This window comes from Watersipora subatra, chromosome 6 (genome assembly GCF_963576615.1).
Source record: "Watersipora subatra chromosome 6, tzWatSuba1.1, whole genome shotgun sequence".
NCBI lineage: Eukaryota > Metazoa > Bryozoa > Gymnolaemata > Cheilostomatida > Watersiporidae > Watersipora > Watersipora subatra.
The window spans coordinates 4,142,033-4,161,263 of NC_088713.1; the positions used below are offsets into that span (position 1 = coordinate 4,142,033).

Consider the following 19,231-nt stretch of genomic DNA (forward strand, 5'->3'; position numbering starts at 1 on the left):
ATTGGTCTAGAATGCTTGAACTTCAAGCATTTCGTTGGGGTTCAGTTCCTAAATAGGAGGCTAGTGATAACATGAATAGTATCCAACCTAATACTCTCTCAGCAGCCTGGTACGTTTCTAGTCATTGAGGTTTCTTTGCATTTAACTTAGACATGTATAACGAGGATTACAGAGCTAATTTTTTCTGCTTGGAAAAAGCTAAATAGGCATTGTACTCGATCTTTGAGGGATTGATTGATATCCTTTTGTGGAAGAGTCCCTACTAGCCCCAATAGATTAGCAAAAAATTATTAAGGTCAGTTAGATAGTTGTGTCTGAGATGATGCAGCGCAAAAAGAAAAAAACAACCGTAGACCTGAAACCCTTCACTGTCCGTATGGCAACATTCATAATACTGGTTGATGGATGGCTTGAATGATGATTTGAAGAAAAACACTACTAAACTTCATCTCAGGCTGCTTGGCTGACCTTGAACTGCTACCATTTAAATAACTTATGAGCGAACTCGGCACATTGTTAGAATCTTTTGAATTTGCAGTAGTGCAGTCTATCGACATGGTTGAATGTGTTATCCTTAGGGATGCGTTATCCTTTTTACTCAAACACTCTACGACCTTCAATTAACCGCTTCCCAGCCATCCGTGTATAAATTTAGCTATCAGCCTACTGCCAGCCATTTTACCGACAATCGCCCAATTTGCTTCATGATATGTATACAAATTTTTTAAACTTCAACCTCTATCTAGAAAATTCTTGTTAAAACTTTTATTTTTTCAACATGTTAGCAAATAGTGCAATGCAAAAAATTTAATGTATCTATACTTTGTGCAGTGCTAAAGCTATGTGAAGCTACGATCGCTACAATGCTAAAACGATCCTCTACAACGTTCCTTACTCTTACAAAACTATTACTTTTACCACCATTAGGGTCAGTGCGTGCTGCTAACTTAATTATCTGTGTAAGTAAAAAAATCTGAATCTGAATTGGCTATAATGTCATAAACTTACAAAAGCCATAATAACATTAAATAGTTCGAACCTCAGAATGAAAAAAATGTTTGTTTTCAAGTTGGAAATTCCCAAACAAACATCTAAAATTGATTGTGATTTTTGGCTAATTTTATAGAGACATCTTCAGACAATATTGTAAATACCATAAAGGTCCGAAAGATTGTTGGTTATTTTGTAAATGAATAATAAAACTATGTTACTATGCGATTGCCGGGAAAGTCGCAAAATTGCGCTTACAGCAGTCGACCGTAGACTACGCATAAATGCGTCTACCGCTGTTAAAAGGTTAAAAACATTACCTGTTTGTGAGGAGCTTTTACAGATAAAGGAAATTTGAATAATAAGCAAAAATATTGAGGTAGACCAATCACTACTTTTCCATGAAAATGTTTATCCCCAAGTTTACGCCATCCTCAAGATGGAAACAGCAAAAATCCACAAGTAAAGCAATTTTTTTAACTTGAAGTTTTGCAGCAAATATTTCATGCTTGCAGAAAATGGAAATGACACTATAAAAAATGAGAGAAAAATTTGGCCCAAGCTATGAAGTCCATTTTAAACTATTTTTAGTCCAATCATACCTAATTTGATTAGAGCAGTTTTGAACACGCCACTATAACTTTATCTTTTTAACGAAGCACCTGCATTAATGTTTTTTTTTAAATACCTGCAACACCGAAACTTTTAATTCCAAATCCACATCATCAACCCGATGAAACTGTATTGAAAATGAAGCAACATAAATATAGTGAAACTGTGTCATAACAAGATGCCAATAAAGTTACAGCAATAAAATGAATAATCTCTTTCATGGGTGGCAGTCAAGTAATATTTTGGCTCTACACTTAACCTTTTTGAACAAAATGCAATTTTTTTCGTTGGCCATTTAGGGTCTAAGATTGTATTTTTAAATAGATCGCACCTTTACCATTATCAGATTATTACTGCTGAGAGATTATGTGACCACAACGCAACAAAATTGGAGTTGTATCACTATGGCTGAACACAAATAAAACTTATTTCTTCTCAGGTAGATAACTCCAATTCTCACAGGTTGTTTTGCTCAGTCTTTTTAATGAGTAAAGGTTTGTTTGAATGATCTAAAATGCATTATGAGTGCTGTGACACCACATTTTCATAGACCCTCAACGCTTCTTGACACCTGCGAGCCATTTTTCAAATCATAGTTGTGAGCAGGTTTGGAGCTGCCTCCAAGTTATTGTGCAAGAATTGTACTGCAAACGACTACTTTTTCATGCGCTAAAGTTGAAGCCAGGGCCAAAGTTGAAATATTTTTGATCTTTTTCATGATTTTTCTTATGCTGTTTGCATATTTTACCTTGTCAGCAAAGAATGTTACTTCTTAAACTTTTTAAAAAATTTAGTGTCATGTTATTATATAAATTCATTTTGAAGCGGTTTGTATGATTGGTATTATTTTGGCAAAAGTTTGGTAAAGCTGGTTGAGCTTTCTTCTTTATACAAGCCATAATAGCTGTGAGTTAGGCTTTTGAATTTTAAGGTAAAGCAGACTGTACTCGACCGCGTGCTATATGAACCACTACAAACGTTAGATCAACAAAATCAACCATTGCTGCAAATATTTGAAGCTAGTGTCATCTCTAAAGGTTTCATTAAGCAGCCTTCTACACTCGGAAATTAAAACAGAGACTTTTAGATTATGTGTGAAAGCCGTTGCTAGCTAAACACAATTTTTTAATTGCACTAACAAAATAAATATAATATACGTAACCATCTGAAATTCTGTGCTTGATGACATTCCTCATACTCATAGCAAATATATTCTTCGATATTAAGTTAAATATACTAAGTATTATGCTACATTTCTATTCTTTGAAAGTTCAAATTTAAATATTTGAGCTCTAAACTCAGTGCAGAAACAAACTATGTGCACTATATCTGACAGATAAAATATTTATAATATCGTCAGCATTGAAAGAAAATTAGTTGCTAATTATGATTCAATAGTAGGAAACTGGCAGCATTTCAGCTTTTTCTATTGCACATGGATTAGTCTTCTTACATTATATGTCTTTCATATAAGCTACAAATTTTTCGCAGATCAAATCTTTTCTCCAGTAAAAGCTCTGTAGCACACTGCTATAAATTAATTTATGATTTAATTTTTAAGAAGCCATAATTGCTTCCTTAAAATTAAATGATACAAAATTAAACTTAAAAAAATCTGTCAAAAACTTAATCTACTTTAATAAACCTGATCAAAAGCAACCTTCATGTCTTGATTGAAGGTGACTTTGCAATAACCACAAGAGAATTCAATCATACTAAGATAATTTGACTCAAGTTTTCTAAACTATTTTTCAAGTTTGACGGGAATAAGGCTTATTTTGAGACAAATATGTTCAGTAATCCAAATAATCTTCCTCAAGTGGTGAGTGTAGTTTTGTTGTGATGGTCTGTGAAATGAACACATTTTATTTTAAACAATATCTTTAGCCATGGGGAAATGCACAACATTGTGTAAAGCGCTATGTGATTTAACAAACTAAACACGTTATGCATGAGTAGATAACTCCAAATATATCAACAAGCACAACAAAACTGTTTTCATTGTTAAATTTCACTCTTTAGGGTGCTTGGTACAGTGGAATTGGTACTTTTTTTCATCACTTGGCCTATCTTGACAAAAAATTTGCCTGCATGTTTTAGCATGGTTGCTTTTATCTCTTGCCTTTTTAGCACAGCTTGCAAGCTCATACCAAATGTTACCTGATCATAGTTGCCAAAAAATCATGTGACCTCAACAAAATCATATTGCAATTGTTTCATTATGCCTGATTTCCAGTAGGATCATACCATAGGCAGATAGATTCAATTGTCACAGACTGTTCAACAGAGCTACTCGATGAATGATACAAAGTAATAAAAAACTTAAGTTTTCAATTTAAAAAAATACAAATTTTGGTTGTTGCTAAAAACCTTGTATCAGCTCAATAGCTTCATACAGAGCATATGACTATTTTGCTTGTAGACAGATTTAACTGTATAATAACAAATAGTGACTGTAATAATGTTTGTATAATGAGATTATTACTTCCTGTTACAAAGATATTCAGTTACTTATGTTTACAAACATTTTTCAGCATTGCTATTAAAAGTACTCTGAACCAACATTATTTTTTGTAAACGTTACATTCTGTAAGAGTGTCACTAATGAAATAAATACTCAATATTAGAATAATTGTGATAAACCTAAAAATAATTTTTGTAAAAATAGCCACAGCTTTTTTATATTATTGTAAAACTAAATTTTTATTTATGCAAAACTGGATAAGTCATTAATATTTTGTCTTTTCCATGAATTAGATCTCTATTTTAAAATGGAGATCTGATTGGTACAATAATATATAACGCCATGCTCAGCATATTGCATGGGCTTTATTCAGTGTTGACTATCTCTATTTAAGGCATTTATGCAAATAAGGTTGTGATTCAGCTCAAATCACAACAAATTCTATATTACAAATAACAATAATCTACCCTAGTTATTCTGTGTAAGCAAAGATTTATAATTTATAAATTTATATATAATAATATAATAAATTATAATTAATAATAAGTTTATAATAATTTATTAATATAAAATTATAGTTTAAAAAAATAATATATTAAAATTTGAGATATAAATAAAAAGTTATAATTAATAAACTTTTTTTAATAATTTAAAAATATATTAAGTAATATTATAATAATAAATATAGTACTTGTTGCAAACATAAGCAGTTGTACACATGATCAATCGCGCAGTTTAATGTCATGTTGCGCATACCATGTGTGATATAATAATTATTGACTATCTCTAGTATGAGCTAAGTAAATGAAGTATGAGCTATGAGCTGGATCACAACTATGTGAACAAAGTCGGGATCCAAATCATATCACGACAAATTCTTTACTACAGGTAACAATAATCTATAACAGTTACTCTGTAAAAGGCAGAAGTTTATAATACATTTCCAGGTTGGCCTTTTATACTTAAACTTCTGAAAGTTGGAACAATCACTCGTGGTTATATGCGCGTTTTCAGCTTTGTTAATGCTTTAAAAGTAATAAAGTATAAATATTGGGGTGCTGAATAACATGCATATCTAGACTATGTAATTAAGATGTGGCATGCTAATTAAATAAAATTAGAATTTGGTATTTGGTTACTTTTAATTTTTTGCAAATAATTATGGATTGAAGACTTAAATTTTAGACTCAAATCTGTTCATTTTGAATCCCAAAATGCCAATGTGGCCGTTTAAAAATTCAAAAACACTTTGTAGTCAGAGGTGAGTATTTTTTTGACTTACGTGCATCGACTTATATTACTGTTGATGAAAATCAATTCATTATTTTGACAGATAAAATAAGAAACACGCAAGAGGCGTTTCATGATTTTAACAAAAAAAATGAATTAGAATCAGGAAAACAGTTTCAATCCTTCTCAGTAAATTATCAAAAACAAAATAGCTGTTCACCATTCTATCAACTAGTTTATTCAGCTCTGACAGAGTATTACACAAAACTATGTGACACTTAGTGACAGGTCTGACATGCGACTAGCAGGAGTAGTAAGCTGTTAGACATGTGACAAGTTGTGCAAGTTATTGCCACACAGAAAGCATAACATGAAAAGTGTAAAGCAAAATTCATCGCTTATCTAGAAGCAAGCTTGATCTTAGCTCTAGTGTAAAGTTGAGCATTCTATCACTTTCAGAGTCAATCAAGCATTTGCTTGTGGTGGTAGTTAGTTTTGATTTGGCAATCCTAAAAGTTTACTATATGCTTTGTTTTAAACGTCAAAATCTATTGATCAGAGCTACATTACGAATTTTTATAATCTTTTGTGTTATTCACTTAAAGAGGAACTTAACACAATTTTTTGTAGACTTTAACAGAAAGTATCAGTATTTTCCTTCATTTGCGATTATTTTTTATGTTTGAGGTGATCTGAGTGTCAGGACGTTTCAAGGTTAAACCCAATAAAACTTGGTCACGATTAAAATGCTCAGAAGAAAAATACGTTTAAAATTACGTCACTAGTTGTTATCATTGCGATAGTTGACATCGGCAATTGCTTTCAAGTTGCATTCTGTTGATCGCTTTGCAACTATTATAGATGTCATAACTGCTCTTTTGATTGATTTGAGTGTGCTCCTAGCATTCAAGTTTTGTCCATTTTAATCTTGAAACATTCTGGCAGTTAGATCAGCTCTTACATAAAAAACAGTCACAAATGATAATTTGTTAATACCTTTAATTTTAAATATTAACAACTTGAGCTTTCTTTTCAAACTTTTATAATCATAGAAAACAAAGTTCTCTTTAACACCACTTGTTTTTTAATTTTCACTTTAGGAAGCGGCTAATAAAATCATGTTGAACTAATCATGCAGCTGAAATTTAGTCAAATATTTTTTATATTGATAACTTTAGATTCCTCATTTGCTATTCACAAGGTTAACATACCAGCATTAATCACCAAGCACTTTGACTTCAAATTATTTTTAATTCTAAAATAATTGAGCCTATATTCAGTTGAAGCACGTATTTATTTTAGAAATAAACTACTACTGCATTTTTGGATATAGCTATTGAATTCCTGAAAACTGCAAATTTATTTTGAAGGAATACAAAACTTTTCCTTTTATGACAGTCTAAACAACCTTGACACAACTTTGACTACAAAGTAGTGTCTTATTGAAACAGCTTCAGCTGGTTATATACAAGATATTCACCAAGTCTGGCCTGACAGAATTTATTTGACTATTTTAATCATTTATTGGAAATAACAACAGGAATAACATATCTACATTGCTTATTGATGTCACAATCATACCCTGATTAGTAGAGAACAAGTAATCATGGATCCAAAACACCAAACAAATGGTAAAAAATAATTATCTTTCATAATCACATAATGATTTAGTGAACATTAAGTTATTGGAAAGTCTGACAATAATTTTGCTATTTCCATGAATGCCTCTCAGTTGCAGAAAGAAGGAATCTTAAAGACTGTTGAGTCATGAATTCCCATTGTCTGATTTCCATATAGCACCGAAACTTGTTGACGTACTGAAACATAAATAGAAACCATAAAAATAGTAGTACTTAGAATCAATATAATAACATAAATTTTAGATTACAGATTGAGCAAATAAAAGTAAACAATAATTGTCTATTCGCTATAACTGACTGTAAAAAATTATAAAACCAAAATGTTTATAATAAGAATGATGAGTACAATATACAAAACTAATATTTGCCATGCTAATAATTTGAAAACATAGTTATAAAGTTCAATGCTATAATATTTTCAATTTCAGTCCAAAACCAGGAATAGCTAGAGATTGTAAAAGGGATGGTCTAGAAGAAACTCACCTTCTTGGAAAGTTTGATCAATAACAGCGGCTGCATGAGTAAAACTGTCTCTAAACATGGTCATAATGAGTTTTCTGTTAGCTGTAAGTTCATCATAGAAGTAGGTGTCAGTCATCTGTGTACCCATTGTCCATGAGTCTATGTACTTGAGTCCAGCTGTAAAAATATAAAGATTGCTATATTATTCTAGCTATAAGCACCTCATTATTAGTTTACTGTGAACATACTAAATTTGGTTTGTTCATGAAAAATTGTGCAAACATAATAACCCTGACTTATCTCTTAAAGCAGGGCTTTTGGAAAAACAACTACCATGTCAAATTCTGTAAGAGGGTGTGATAAAACGATTGAAAAGTAGTTGGTTCATACATTTGTCAACATACATGTACACTATAAGTTATTTACAAGGTTTCTGTCGTGAGACACGAATAAGACTCGCATGATTTTATAGACTAGTCACTGAAAAGGCCACTTAAGCGCATTGATAAGGATTTGTACACTGATTGGGTCAAGGGCAGAGCTAAGATATGACACTTGATAAAACATAAATGTTGTACTTGCGAGTGTCAGTGCAGATTCTGGTGACTGGAAATCCATCTCCTTTGGTGCATCCTTTATTCACATTGTCTATCAGATAAGTGGCATCCTGTAAAAAAATTAAACTTCTAAGATAGCTGAAAGTTGTTGGTGAAAAGAAACAATGCCTATGAAGCATTTTTACTTTTTGAACGAAATAATTATTAAAATGCAACGCTCTTTTATAACATATCATTTGTGATTCATAGATAATGATGTGCTGGTAGCCGATAGTTTTAATACCACAACACTATATTAAATGTCTTAATTTTTAAATCTAAATGAAAAGCTTATTTAATTATAGTATTGATTATTACTAATTAACGATGTGAGTATCCTGTGCCTACTTGCGCTGTGTTCACGGGATACCATGTGAACACAATATGCTATTTAGTGAGGAAACCGTTTATAACACACTTTGAGTGGAGTAGAAACTGCAATTAAAATCAGCAATGAACTTTCTATCTGCTGCGTATGTAAGAAATCTAATGAAAAGTAAAATTATTTACCATTCAATCAAAATTTGTTAGATTTCATCCAATTGATACATGTATCTCTATTCACCCAAAATAAAAAGCCATAACCATCATTGCAGAAGATTAGAAGAGTTTTTTAATATAAAGTATGATGAATTCAGTTTGTAACAACAAATATGATTTGTTTATTTTATAGACAGTGCAATGCTACCCTTTGTTTATGACAATGAAAGTATTTTTGTCGTCAGGAGCACTAGAATATGAAACTATCTATTTATATATTTTTCAAAGAATGTCGTCGTATGTTGGTTTTCCGGCTATAGATCTTAAAACCTTGGAATAAATATTCCTTACCGAAAAAGATTCAATCTCGGACACAGCAGTTTTCCAGTCTGACGCCTTGCCCACTAGACTATGGAAATCAAATTGCTAGCTTGCCAATATAAGTCATTATATGAGAGCAAAACCTAAATGCTTTGCGTATGGTGCGGGTCATAGCATAACATCATGAGAAGCTGTTTGCTCACATTATTCAACCAGCTAATAGCAAAAACTCTCCTCCCTACTTCTCATTGTTTATAAGACAAAAAACTTTTCTCATGATATGTAGTTTGAAAGTTTGAATGGCAAATGTTGTAATATGTTAAAGACAAATCAATTTTCTGTCCAAATACTCTTCTATTACACGAGCAACGCCAGGTGGCTCGACTAGTCATATGATAATGGTCATGCACTGTCTTTATAACATGAATGTTTTCTAAAACCTAATTACTGTTCTTCAAACTTTTTCCTATAGGTACTCACAAAATTAAATGCACATGATTGTGTAAGCCTTCCACTTTATGCCTACCTTCATTCTCAGCTGTGTGTAGTTTGCCAAAAAGCTTCCAGACTCCGCGTCAAAGACAGTCTCAACAATTGCCTCCATTCCATTGACGTAATCAGCTGAGAATTTCCCCTTGAGTACAAATTCTACTGGTGTTCCCTGGTATACTTCAGCAATTCTTCCATCTAAGATGAACTCTGATTGTTCTGGTACACATTTTCTATCAGAGGTCATTGGTGCAGCGTTTAGAGTCACCAGAATGGCTTCCAGAAAGATGAGATATTTAGTAAACATTTTAGCTCAAGCAAAAAATAGTAAAAGTATATTGACCTGCCTCAAACTGGGTTTCTAGTGCACAATGCTAGGGTTAGAATTGTCGATCTATTTATACTGAGAGACGGTAAGCGAGGTTCAACTATCAAAGTAGAGATAAGATAAGTCTAGGAACTCCCACTTTATGATGCTGAGTCACCTGAGTGTCACATGTCAGTCATCCTCACTGATTAACGACCTTGACATTACTCTTAAATTTTGACTTGCTTGTCTGAACTTTAATTGCAACTGCTCTGTCTCCATTATTAAACAATCATAAACCAAATATTTGTATTAAAAACAACATTTTACTTTTTGTGCAGCATTATTTAAGCCTTTTAGATTGTATTTACTAGTTGTGAATTGAATTGTAACTCATAGTTTAGGAAATCACATACATTAAGTATATAGTTGTTAGATCTACCAACTACAAATATTTTGCTCCGAGCTACTGCCTTATAATAGAATATTATAAAATAAACACAAATACTTCTAATTTGTTAGAAGCCCTATTTCTAACAGTGTGTTACTTTGGAATTAAACTCGTCCTACTGCAGAGACAATGGCACCTTTAAGTTTTTATGCATTAAACTGCTTATATTTTTCATTTTGGCCAATTCCAAAAAATTGCAGCTTTTTAATGAATATAAATTTGACTTCAAACGTAGTCAAATGAGTTTAAATGTAGTTAGTAACAATTAAAATATAGCTATGATCTAGTTTACCTCATCACACTGATTGTAATGTCATTTTTTCCTTGTTACAAACACAATTATCCATTTAATGAAATTGTGTTTTTAATCAAACTTACCTTACTAATAATTTAATAACCTAACTCATAACTTAAAGAGAAGAAAATAACTCTCCTGATTTCAAAAATATTTGTGACAAAGATTGCTAGCATCACCAGCTAGCTAATAAAATTTTCTAAAGAAACACGATCTAATGTTAAGATGTTGAGCTGTATTTCCCTAAAACAGCAAGCGCCTCTGACTACCAGATGATTTTTGAATTTTTTCATCCACATTGACATTTTCTAGATCAAAATGCAACATATTTAAGTTTCGGTCCTTAGCTCAAACTCATTTGTCAAAACTATAAAGAAACAAAAAACAATATTTTATTTTGTAAAAAGTCTTATTTCTGATAAGCACAACCTCTCACAGTATGCAGTAACCTCATGATGGATTACATTTTGGAGGCGGTCATATACAACATCTATATACATAGATATAGTTTATCAACATGTTTTTTTTTTCTATTTATACAAATAAATGTTTACGCAGAACTTTGGTTATTTGCTTGTGGAATAGAAACTAGACTCTATTCAAAGTAGTTACTAATTCAGCTAGAACCAACTTGGTAACTGAGTTACAGACCTCTGAGGTAAAAATATTATTACTATAAAATAATTATAGTTATGACATAACTGTGTCATAGCTGTGAATAGCTCTGTCATAGCTTTTAGCTATGACAGATAAACAATTTATTGAAATTTTCAATTCTGTATATTTACATAGTAAATGTAAGCAACTGTAAACCAATAGAATGCTCTATTCTGCTTCATACTTGTATAATAATGCTGCTATGGTGCCACTTAAAAGTCGTTGAGAGGAAAGTGTTTACAAAGTTTAATTTCATGATAAAAATTACCATAGATTAATGTTGACATATTATTTTTTATTTTAGTTGCAGATAAAATAAAAAATATGTAAAAATGTTATATGGTTTTAAAAAAAAATTCATGAATCGAGGAAACAGTTTCAATCCTTCTTAGTAAATTATCAAAAACAAACCAGATGTTTGCCATTTTATCAACTAGTTTATCCAGCTCTGAAAGAGTATTACACAAAACTATGTGAGACTTAGTGACAGGTCTGGCAAGTGACTAGCGAACTAGTAAACTTTTACACATGTGACAAGTTGCGCAAGTTATTGCCATGCAGAACGCATGACTTGTGAAGTGCAAATAAAAAATACTTCAGTCGCGTTGTGATGGGCTTAGCTAGAAGCAAGCTTGATCTTACCCCTAATGTAAAACTAAGCATGCTATCAATTTCAGAATCAATCAGGGATTAGCTTGTGATGGCATAATATTTGTATATTTAGTATAATAATATAGTTTAAATATAAACAGACAGCTTTTATATTTATATAAATATAAAAGTATATTTATACACCAATTTTGTTGTAAACAAAGTTTACCATGACATAGTTTATTTGACTATTTCAAATCATTTATTCACTTCGTTATTTATTTACATTCATTTAACGTTTACTATATGCTGTTTTATAAAAACTGCAACCATTTGATCAAAACTACATTACAAATGTTTATAATCTTTTGTGTTGCACAATTTATCAAAAAATGGGGTATTTTTTATCATTTGCAATTGTTTAGATGTTTGAGTTAATCTGATTGTAAAATTATTTTTATATTAAACTTGATAAAGCCTAATCGCTACTAAAATGTCAAAAAAGAACAATACGTGCAAAATGACGTCATTAGTTGTTAGCGTTATGATATTTCCCATTGGCTGTTGAATAGATGTTGCCGTCTTAGTGTTTGTCGATTGCTTTGCAATTATGGGCATCATAATTTCACTTTTGATTGTTTGAGAGTGTTTATATAGTTCAAGATTTGTCGATTTTATTCTTGAAACATCCTGGCTAGCTGATTCCCTCAAATATCAAAATCTATTGCAAATTATAGAAAAATACCATGCATAGTAATGTACGAGTATGCATATATATGATCTCTTTAAACAACTCAACCATAGGGAGGTTATTTTGTACTGTGAAAGGTCATGTTTATCAGAAACAGGACTTTCACCAATTACAATATTGTATTTTGTTACTATCCAACTTTAGAGAATAAATATGAGCTAAAAATCTCAACTTAAATCTGTTTTATTAAAACTTAAAGAATGCCTGTTTATTTATGCTTTGTAACAGTTTAAAAACTCTTGGATATTGGATCACCTCAAATATCAAAATCTATTGCAAATGATAGCAAAAACGCCATGCTTTTAATGAATTCTTTTAACAATCTTCCATCTAATATCCGTTCTCTTAGCAAAGAAAGGCATTTTAAACACTATTTGTCAGACTATTTATTCAATTTTAACGGCTAGCCATTGCTTTTTTTTTCTTTTTTTTGTTTTGTTTTGCTATTGTTGTATGGTCGAGTTTAAAAAACATTTCTATTTTTTAAAACAAATTATTGCCAACAAAGTACTATATATATATATATATATATATATATATATATATATATATATACATAAATCTAAAAAAAGACTGAGTCAGAGCATCTTTAGGTGTGTAACACATAATGCTATAAACACCTGTAATGTAGTTTGCATATATATATTCTGATGTTTAGAAAATAGCACATATTACATTTTCAGAATTAAAAAATCAAAACTAAAAATCCCCAAAAGTGACTGAAGTATCAATTTTAGTCAAATTCGCTAATAAACTATAAGTAATGCAGGGTGCAGAAATATAAAATTGTAATCACCAGTGTATGATTGGTTTAATTCTAAAATAACACACTCATAGAAATAGGGTTTTCAACATACTAGAAGGTCTTGTGTTTGTTCTTTAATATTTTGTGTGGAGGCAGTGACTCAGTGCAAAATATTCATACTTTGTACATTTAGCCAATTACACTCAATGTATCCGCTTTTTAAATTAAGCGTTAAAGTTTGATTCATGTGAAACGGATACAATCTAAAAGGCTCAAGAAATGTTGAATAAATCATGAAATATTTTTTTAATAAACAAAATCTCAGTTTATGATTGGTCTCTAGTCCAGACAGAGTCAGTCGCATTTAGAACTCTAACAAGCAGGTTGAAAGGTAAAAGTAATGTCAAGGTCATTAACCAGTGAAGAAGACTGACAGGTGACACTCAGCTGACTCAGTATCATGAAGGAGAGGTTCCTAGACTTATCTTATCTCTACTTTGATAGTTGAACATCGCTTACCGTCTCTCAGTATAAATAGATGGACATTTCCAACCCTAGCATTGTACACTGGAAACCCAGTTTGAGGTCAATATACTTTTACTAGTTTTTACATGAGCTAAGATGTTTACTAAATATCTTATTATTCTGGTATCCATGCTGGTGACTCTAAATGCTGCACCAACAACCTCTAAAAGAAAGTGTGTACCAGAACAATCAGAGTTAATCTTAGATGGAAGAATTGCTGAAGTATACCAGGGAACACCGGCAGAGTTTGTACTCAGGGGGAAATTTTCAGCTGATTACGTAAATGGAATGGAGGCAATTGTTGAGGAAGCATTCGATGTAGAGTCTGGAGAGCGTCTGGCACACTACACACAGCTGAGAATGAAGGTAAGCATCAGGTAGAAAGCTTATGCAATTAACTTTATGACGCATTAACTTTTATGGGTACCTACAGAAAGAGTTTCAAAAACAGTAATTCAGCTCTTAAAGACAATCATGTTATAAAGTTATATATATGTTTCATATCCTAGTTTTCTTAAAACACAAACACTTTCATAGTTATCAAGAAAGGATAGAACTTCACTGTCCTATAAAGCAAACCAATCATATTTGTTTTTACCAAATTAACTTACCATACTTTATTGTTGCAAATTATATCTTATCAAAAGCAATGTGTTTTAATAAATTTTTGTTTAAACAGTAAAAATACATTGTAACCACTATTTTTAAAGCTCACTAATTTCAACTATTTCACCAATTTACATCCTTTTTTTGCAGAATGCAACTTATCTGATAGACAATATGAATCTAGGATGCACTAAAGGAAATGGATTTCCAGTCACCAGATTATGTACTGACACTCGTACGTACCTAATTTATGCTTACTAAGTGTCATATCTTAGCTATGCCCTTGACCGACGCAGTGTATCAGTATCAGTGTACCTTATCAGTGTCTAGGGTCTAAAATCAGGTGAGCCTTATCAGTGTCTCTTGACAGAAACCTTGTAAAAAGCTTTTAGCCTATGTTGACAAATGTATAGATCAACCAATTACCAATCGTCATCCCACACTCTCTAACAGAACTTGACAAGGTAGTAGCATCTATCCTAAGCATTACTTTAGGAGATAAGTCACAAGTTATTCTGTTGACATGCTTTCTTAAGGAAAATGGGCGCCATTACAAGCCAAATCTATTATGTTCGCAGCAAACTAGTTCTTATGATCTTATAACTAGGATAGTCTAGTAATCTTTATATTTTTACAGCTGGACTTAGGTATGTAGACTCATGGACTATGGGTACACAGATGACAGACACCTACTTCTATGATGAACCTACAGCTAGCAGGAGCCTCATTATGACCATGTTTAGAGACAGTTTCACGCATGCAGCTTCCTTCATCGATCAGACTTTCCAAAGAGGTGAGCTTCTTCTAGACCCTTCTTATTATCTCTAGCTTTTCTTGTTCTTTGGTTACAACTCTTATAACACTAAACCTTTTGACTGTACCTCTAGATTTCAGCATAAAAAATTTTAGTTTTGTATTGCGCTCTTCAATCGTATTATAAATATTATTCATGTTATTGGTTATTCTTTGTAATCCATCATAGAAACATATTTATTGGTTTATTCTATTTTTTCGATCTGTAATCTAGAATGTATATTATTATATTTCTGGTGAGCATCATTATTTTATGACTTCTATTTATGTTTCAGTGCCTCAGCAAGTTTCAGTGCTATATGGAAATCAGACGATTGGAATTGAAGACCCTACAATATTTAAAATTCCTTCTATCTGCAACTGAGAGACATCTATAGAAATAGCAGGAATTTTGTCAGACTGATCTAAAATTGAATATTGGATAACAAATAAATCTGTGACCTTTTTTGTTTGATTATTTTAATTTTATTTTATCTTACCAATATCCTGTGACACCAACACTAAATTTAGATATCTCCTCGGTGTTCTTTTTGCTGATAAAGTTTCAGTATAATCATATCAACTCAATCAGGCTAAATTTTACGAGTAAATTAAAAACTGCAAGTAAGCTGGGGATCTTCTGTAAGATTGGTACAATCTTCACAGGCTGCAACCTAAAACTCTTAATTGAAGCAACCAAATAAATTATTAACTTTTCAGAAGTAACTTACAATTTGACAACAGGCACACACAGTCTCTATCTAAAATTAGGGAACAGCATACTATATGTACATAAACACCAATCAATTTAAAGTCATATTGTAAAGGTTTTGTGCGACCTTCACTTTTCCTCCACTAGTACAAGACTCTGTGTATGAGTTTATACGTATATTTCTGCTTAGTTCATAGGTTGCACAAGAATGATCAAATAACATGTAATGAACAGGTCCAGAACAGCTCTGCCTTCTAACTCAAATGTTCATGCTTATATAGCGGGTAGGCCCCGCCTCTGTTCTACTTGGCTGGGTCCGGCCCGGCTCGGCTCTGACTCGGCTTTGGTTTGGCTCGGCTTGGCTTCAGCTTGGCTTCGGCTTGGCTTCAGCTTGGCTTCGGCTTGGCTTCAGCTTGGCTCAGTTGCAGGTAGACGCCATTCACCGCAATATTCGACAACATGCCAATAAACATAAACAAATGGCTAAGCATACTTTCATCAAGCCGTCAAGAATTTGACAAAATGAAAATATTGTAGTAAGATGTACTAAAATAAAGTGGCTATAGCCATGAATTCCAATACACAATAGAAGTAATTATTACTAACAGAAAACAGTAAAGAGCCCACAACAATTTAGTACAATCACCCATGTAGCTCAAGTGTTGTAACCACCATAGGAAAAATATGCATCTAAATCGTTATGCTTTCACAGCATTCCTTGCAAAGTCTCTTTAACAAATACATACAGAAAATCAACTACTCATCCATGCCAAATATGAAAGGCATAATAAAAGCACAGAAAAATACGTATCCTCATCTAACAACAACAAAATGAACTAAACAGAAAATGCAATTGCAGACAAAAAGACAAATGCTCACTAAACAACAAGCGCTGCACCAAAACATGATCTACCAAACTGAAGTATCGAATAAAACCGACATGAAAACATAATTATAGACTGGACTACGTACCACATAATTTAAATCTAGAAACATTAACTACAAAACTTGGTTCAATTAGAAAAGTAAACAAAATGAGACAGAAGTCAATAAAAACATAGGAAGACCACAATAGAAAAACAAGTGTTGTCACATTTGGGTTTTTTTGGAGTTATTGCTACCTACCTGTAGTTTTGGCACTGTAGGATGGTATGGTGAATTAAAAAGTTGGAAAAACCAGTCTAATGTCTAATGGAAATCTGACTTTAAATTTTATGCTCAAATGAATAAACAGGAGATGTCCAAGCCGTAATATGGAAAAATCGGTCAAGTCTACCAGCTAACCAATCAAACAACGGTTTGCTCGTTAATGCGGTTTTGCATTGTTTAATGTTGCTTAGCTACATAGCATAAACGATCGATGCGTAACGCGTACTTGTTCGTTAAATAATTATTAATAATGATGGCATCTGGACATAGATATGAGTATTCAGAATAAACTGAAAGGCCTAGAAAACCAATAAAGATGGTAGTGCACAAAAGAAGGCCAAAAAGCAAAAGGTTTCTAGCCACACAGTAGAAAATTCGTTATGCAAACAGTAAAAATGCTTTGTAATTGTGTGGGCAGCTGACAGTAAGAAGTTTTTTTACTGATTTTAATCAATTTTACATCACAAAGAATCAACAAGACGTTAATTTAATTTGCTAATAACTGTCTGTAAAGTGGCGAGAAGAAGGTCTCCTTGAAAGTCAAATTGGTCCTCAAGTAGTAGAGTTAGATTTGTTCTGTAATGGATATGCTAGACAGAACATAAACTGTACACTCATTCATTATTTCATTGGCTTGCGCATGAAAAAACTTTTTTAAAAAGATCACCCTAAGCTATCCAGTGCGTGAACAGTCTTACATAAAATGTGATTAAGATATGAATGCGGTGATTTGCAAGTCAGATGTACAGTAGATCTACCGTCTGATTGGGTAAAGTTGTTTCAAAATGCTCGTAAACATCCTAAACTATGTAATGTAATTCATCTTAACACAATAATTCAATACCACAGAATATTTTAAACAGATGTACCAGATAACTCACCCAATAAAAACTAGGCCTATATGTCAAGTGAAAGTTGCGAGTATGGAAAGCAAGCTCATGCCGTTTTATAGAGAATCATGGAATGGCAGTTACATCGAGAGTGCTATTGAAAAACTATCTAAGTTTCCTCATTGAACTCATCAACTTACATTACCACCACTCTATTGCCAATCAGCATAGCAAAATACCAAGATTTGCAGGTCCTTAAACAATTTTCAAATTACAAAACCAACTATTTTTTGACAATTTTACAACCAGTGGTTTTGTGACAGCAGATAGTGCTAAAATTTAGACATTGTAGTGAAACTTTAAACTGCTATTAACAACTTTTGAGTTACTGTACCTATATTATAGTTAAATAAAGTTTAAAGCACAAAAAATACAAATTTTTATTGAGCAAAACCTTTTTAGTGCATTCAAATGGAAAAATAGGTGATGTCCGTTGCCAACATGTGTGTTCATTTTTGACCACCGAGTTACAAAAAACCAAAATTCAGAGTTAAAAATATTATTTTATAAGCAAAAAACTATGTATCTGTCAATAAGTTTACATATCTTTGTCATAAACTGTATTTCCATTGCATGAACCAGTCTCAAAACTTAAAAATTGATTTTCTCAAAACTGCAAAAGTGTGACATCACTGGTTTTTCCATTGTGGTCTTCATATATAATTTGCTTATTAAAACAAATTCCATATGTTTTTATTCAAAACAAATATGTCATTTGGAATCTAAAAGACAGCAACAATAACTTTGGGATTACTAGAAAAATAAAAACACACATCCATCCCTTCAACAACAGAACAAAATGCTACAACTAAGGCCTAATAAAAAAATATTACATAATGTTTGAACCAGAACAAGCAACACTAAACAAAAGGAATGAATTGACATCAGCTTGCATGTATGCACAAAATTATCTTCTCGGAAATTTCATAAGTACTGCTTCCATACCACAAAATTTTACCCAAACCATTAGTCACAGTCTTAGGAGTGTGAAACACGATACAAAATTTTAGCAGCCACAAGAAAAATTTAGTCAAAAATCGTCAAATTTTAATATTGTTACTGCAGAGCGTCGTGACTAGGGCTGGAGCGATTGACCGAGAAAACTGATTAAAGTTCAAATGGAAAGTGAAGAGAAAAGTAGGCGGAGCCTAAAAAAAGGAAAAATATATAGATGTTTAAGAAGCAAGATTTGATTGTTTTGGAGAGTCGTACTTTGCAGACTATCTGCATGTTTGTACTTGGTTCATTGCCTGTCATACGTGTATGCCTATTTGGAGAGTCGTACTTTGCACACTATCTGCATGTTTGTACTTGGTTCATTGCCTGTCATACGTGTATGCCTATTTGGAGAGTCGTACTTTGCACACTATCTGCATGTTTGTACTTGGTTCATTGCCTGTCATACGTGTATGCCTATTTACATTATATTTATTTATTAAATGTAATATATTTAATAAATGCTATAATCAACAATAT

General features: G+C 32.1%; 2 protein-coding genes across 3 annotated transcripts in view; both read right to left on the reverse strand.

Moving 5' to 3' along the window:
- Positions 1-6,826: 6,826 nt before the first annotated feature.
- Positions 6,827-19,231, reverse strand: part of LOC137398598 (uncharacterized) — a 253,513-nt gene continuing 241,108 nt past the window's right edge. The window contains exon 5 of one of the 2 annotated variants that reach the window (XM_068084762.1): positions 6,827-7,113. In XM_068084762.1, the coding sequence (XP_067940863.1) occupies positions 7,025-7,113 (89 nt within the window). In that variant the 3' untranslated portion in view covers positions 6,827-7,024. The remainder of the gene's footprint in view (positions 7,114-19,231) is intronic. The other variant, XR_010978975.1, reaches the window with a different exon arrangement.
- LOC137398525 (uncharacterized) lies at positions 7,382-9,620 on the reverse strand. The gene is made up of 3 exons (XM_068084644.1): positions 9,322-9,620; positions 7,954-8,065; positions 7,382-7,575 (listed from the first exon to the last, which is right to left on the reverse strand). The coding sequence occupies exons 1-3, from the start codon at positions 9,589-9,591 to the stop codon at positions 7,382-7,384; spliced, it is 576 nt and encodes a 191-aa protein (XP_067940745.1). The 5' UTR covers positions 9,592-9,620.

Bases quoted from the DNA above. Each gene is read 5' to 3' on its own strand.
- LOC137398525 (XM_068084644.1), bottom strand. From the start codon at position 9,591: ATGTTTACTAAATATCTCATCTTTCTGGAAGCCATTCTGGTGACTCTA. The intron at 8,066-9,321 runs GTAGGCATAAAG...ATTTTTTTACAG, and splicing joins ACACACAGCTGAGAATGAAG to GATGCCACTTATCTGATAGA. The intron at 7,576-7,953 runs GTGTCATATCTT...ATATTTTTACAG, and splicing joins CAACATTTATGTTTTATCAA to CTGGACTCAAGTACATAGAC.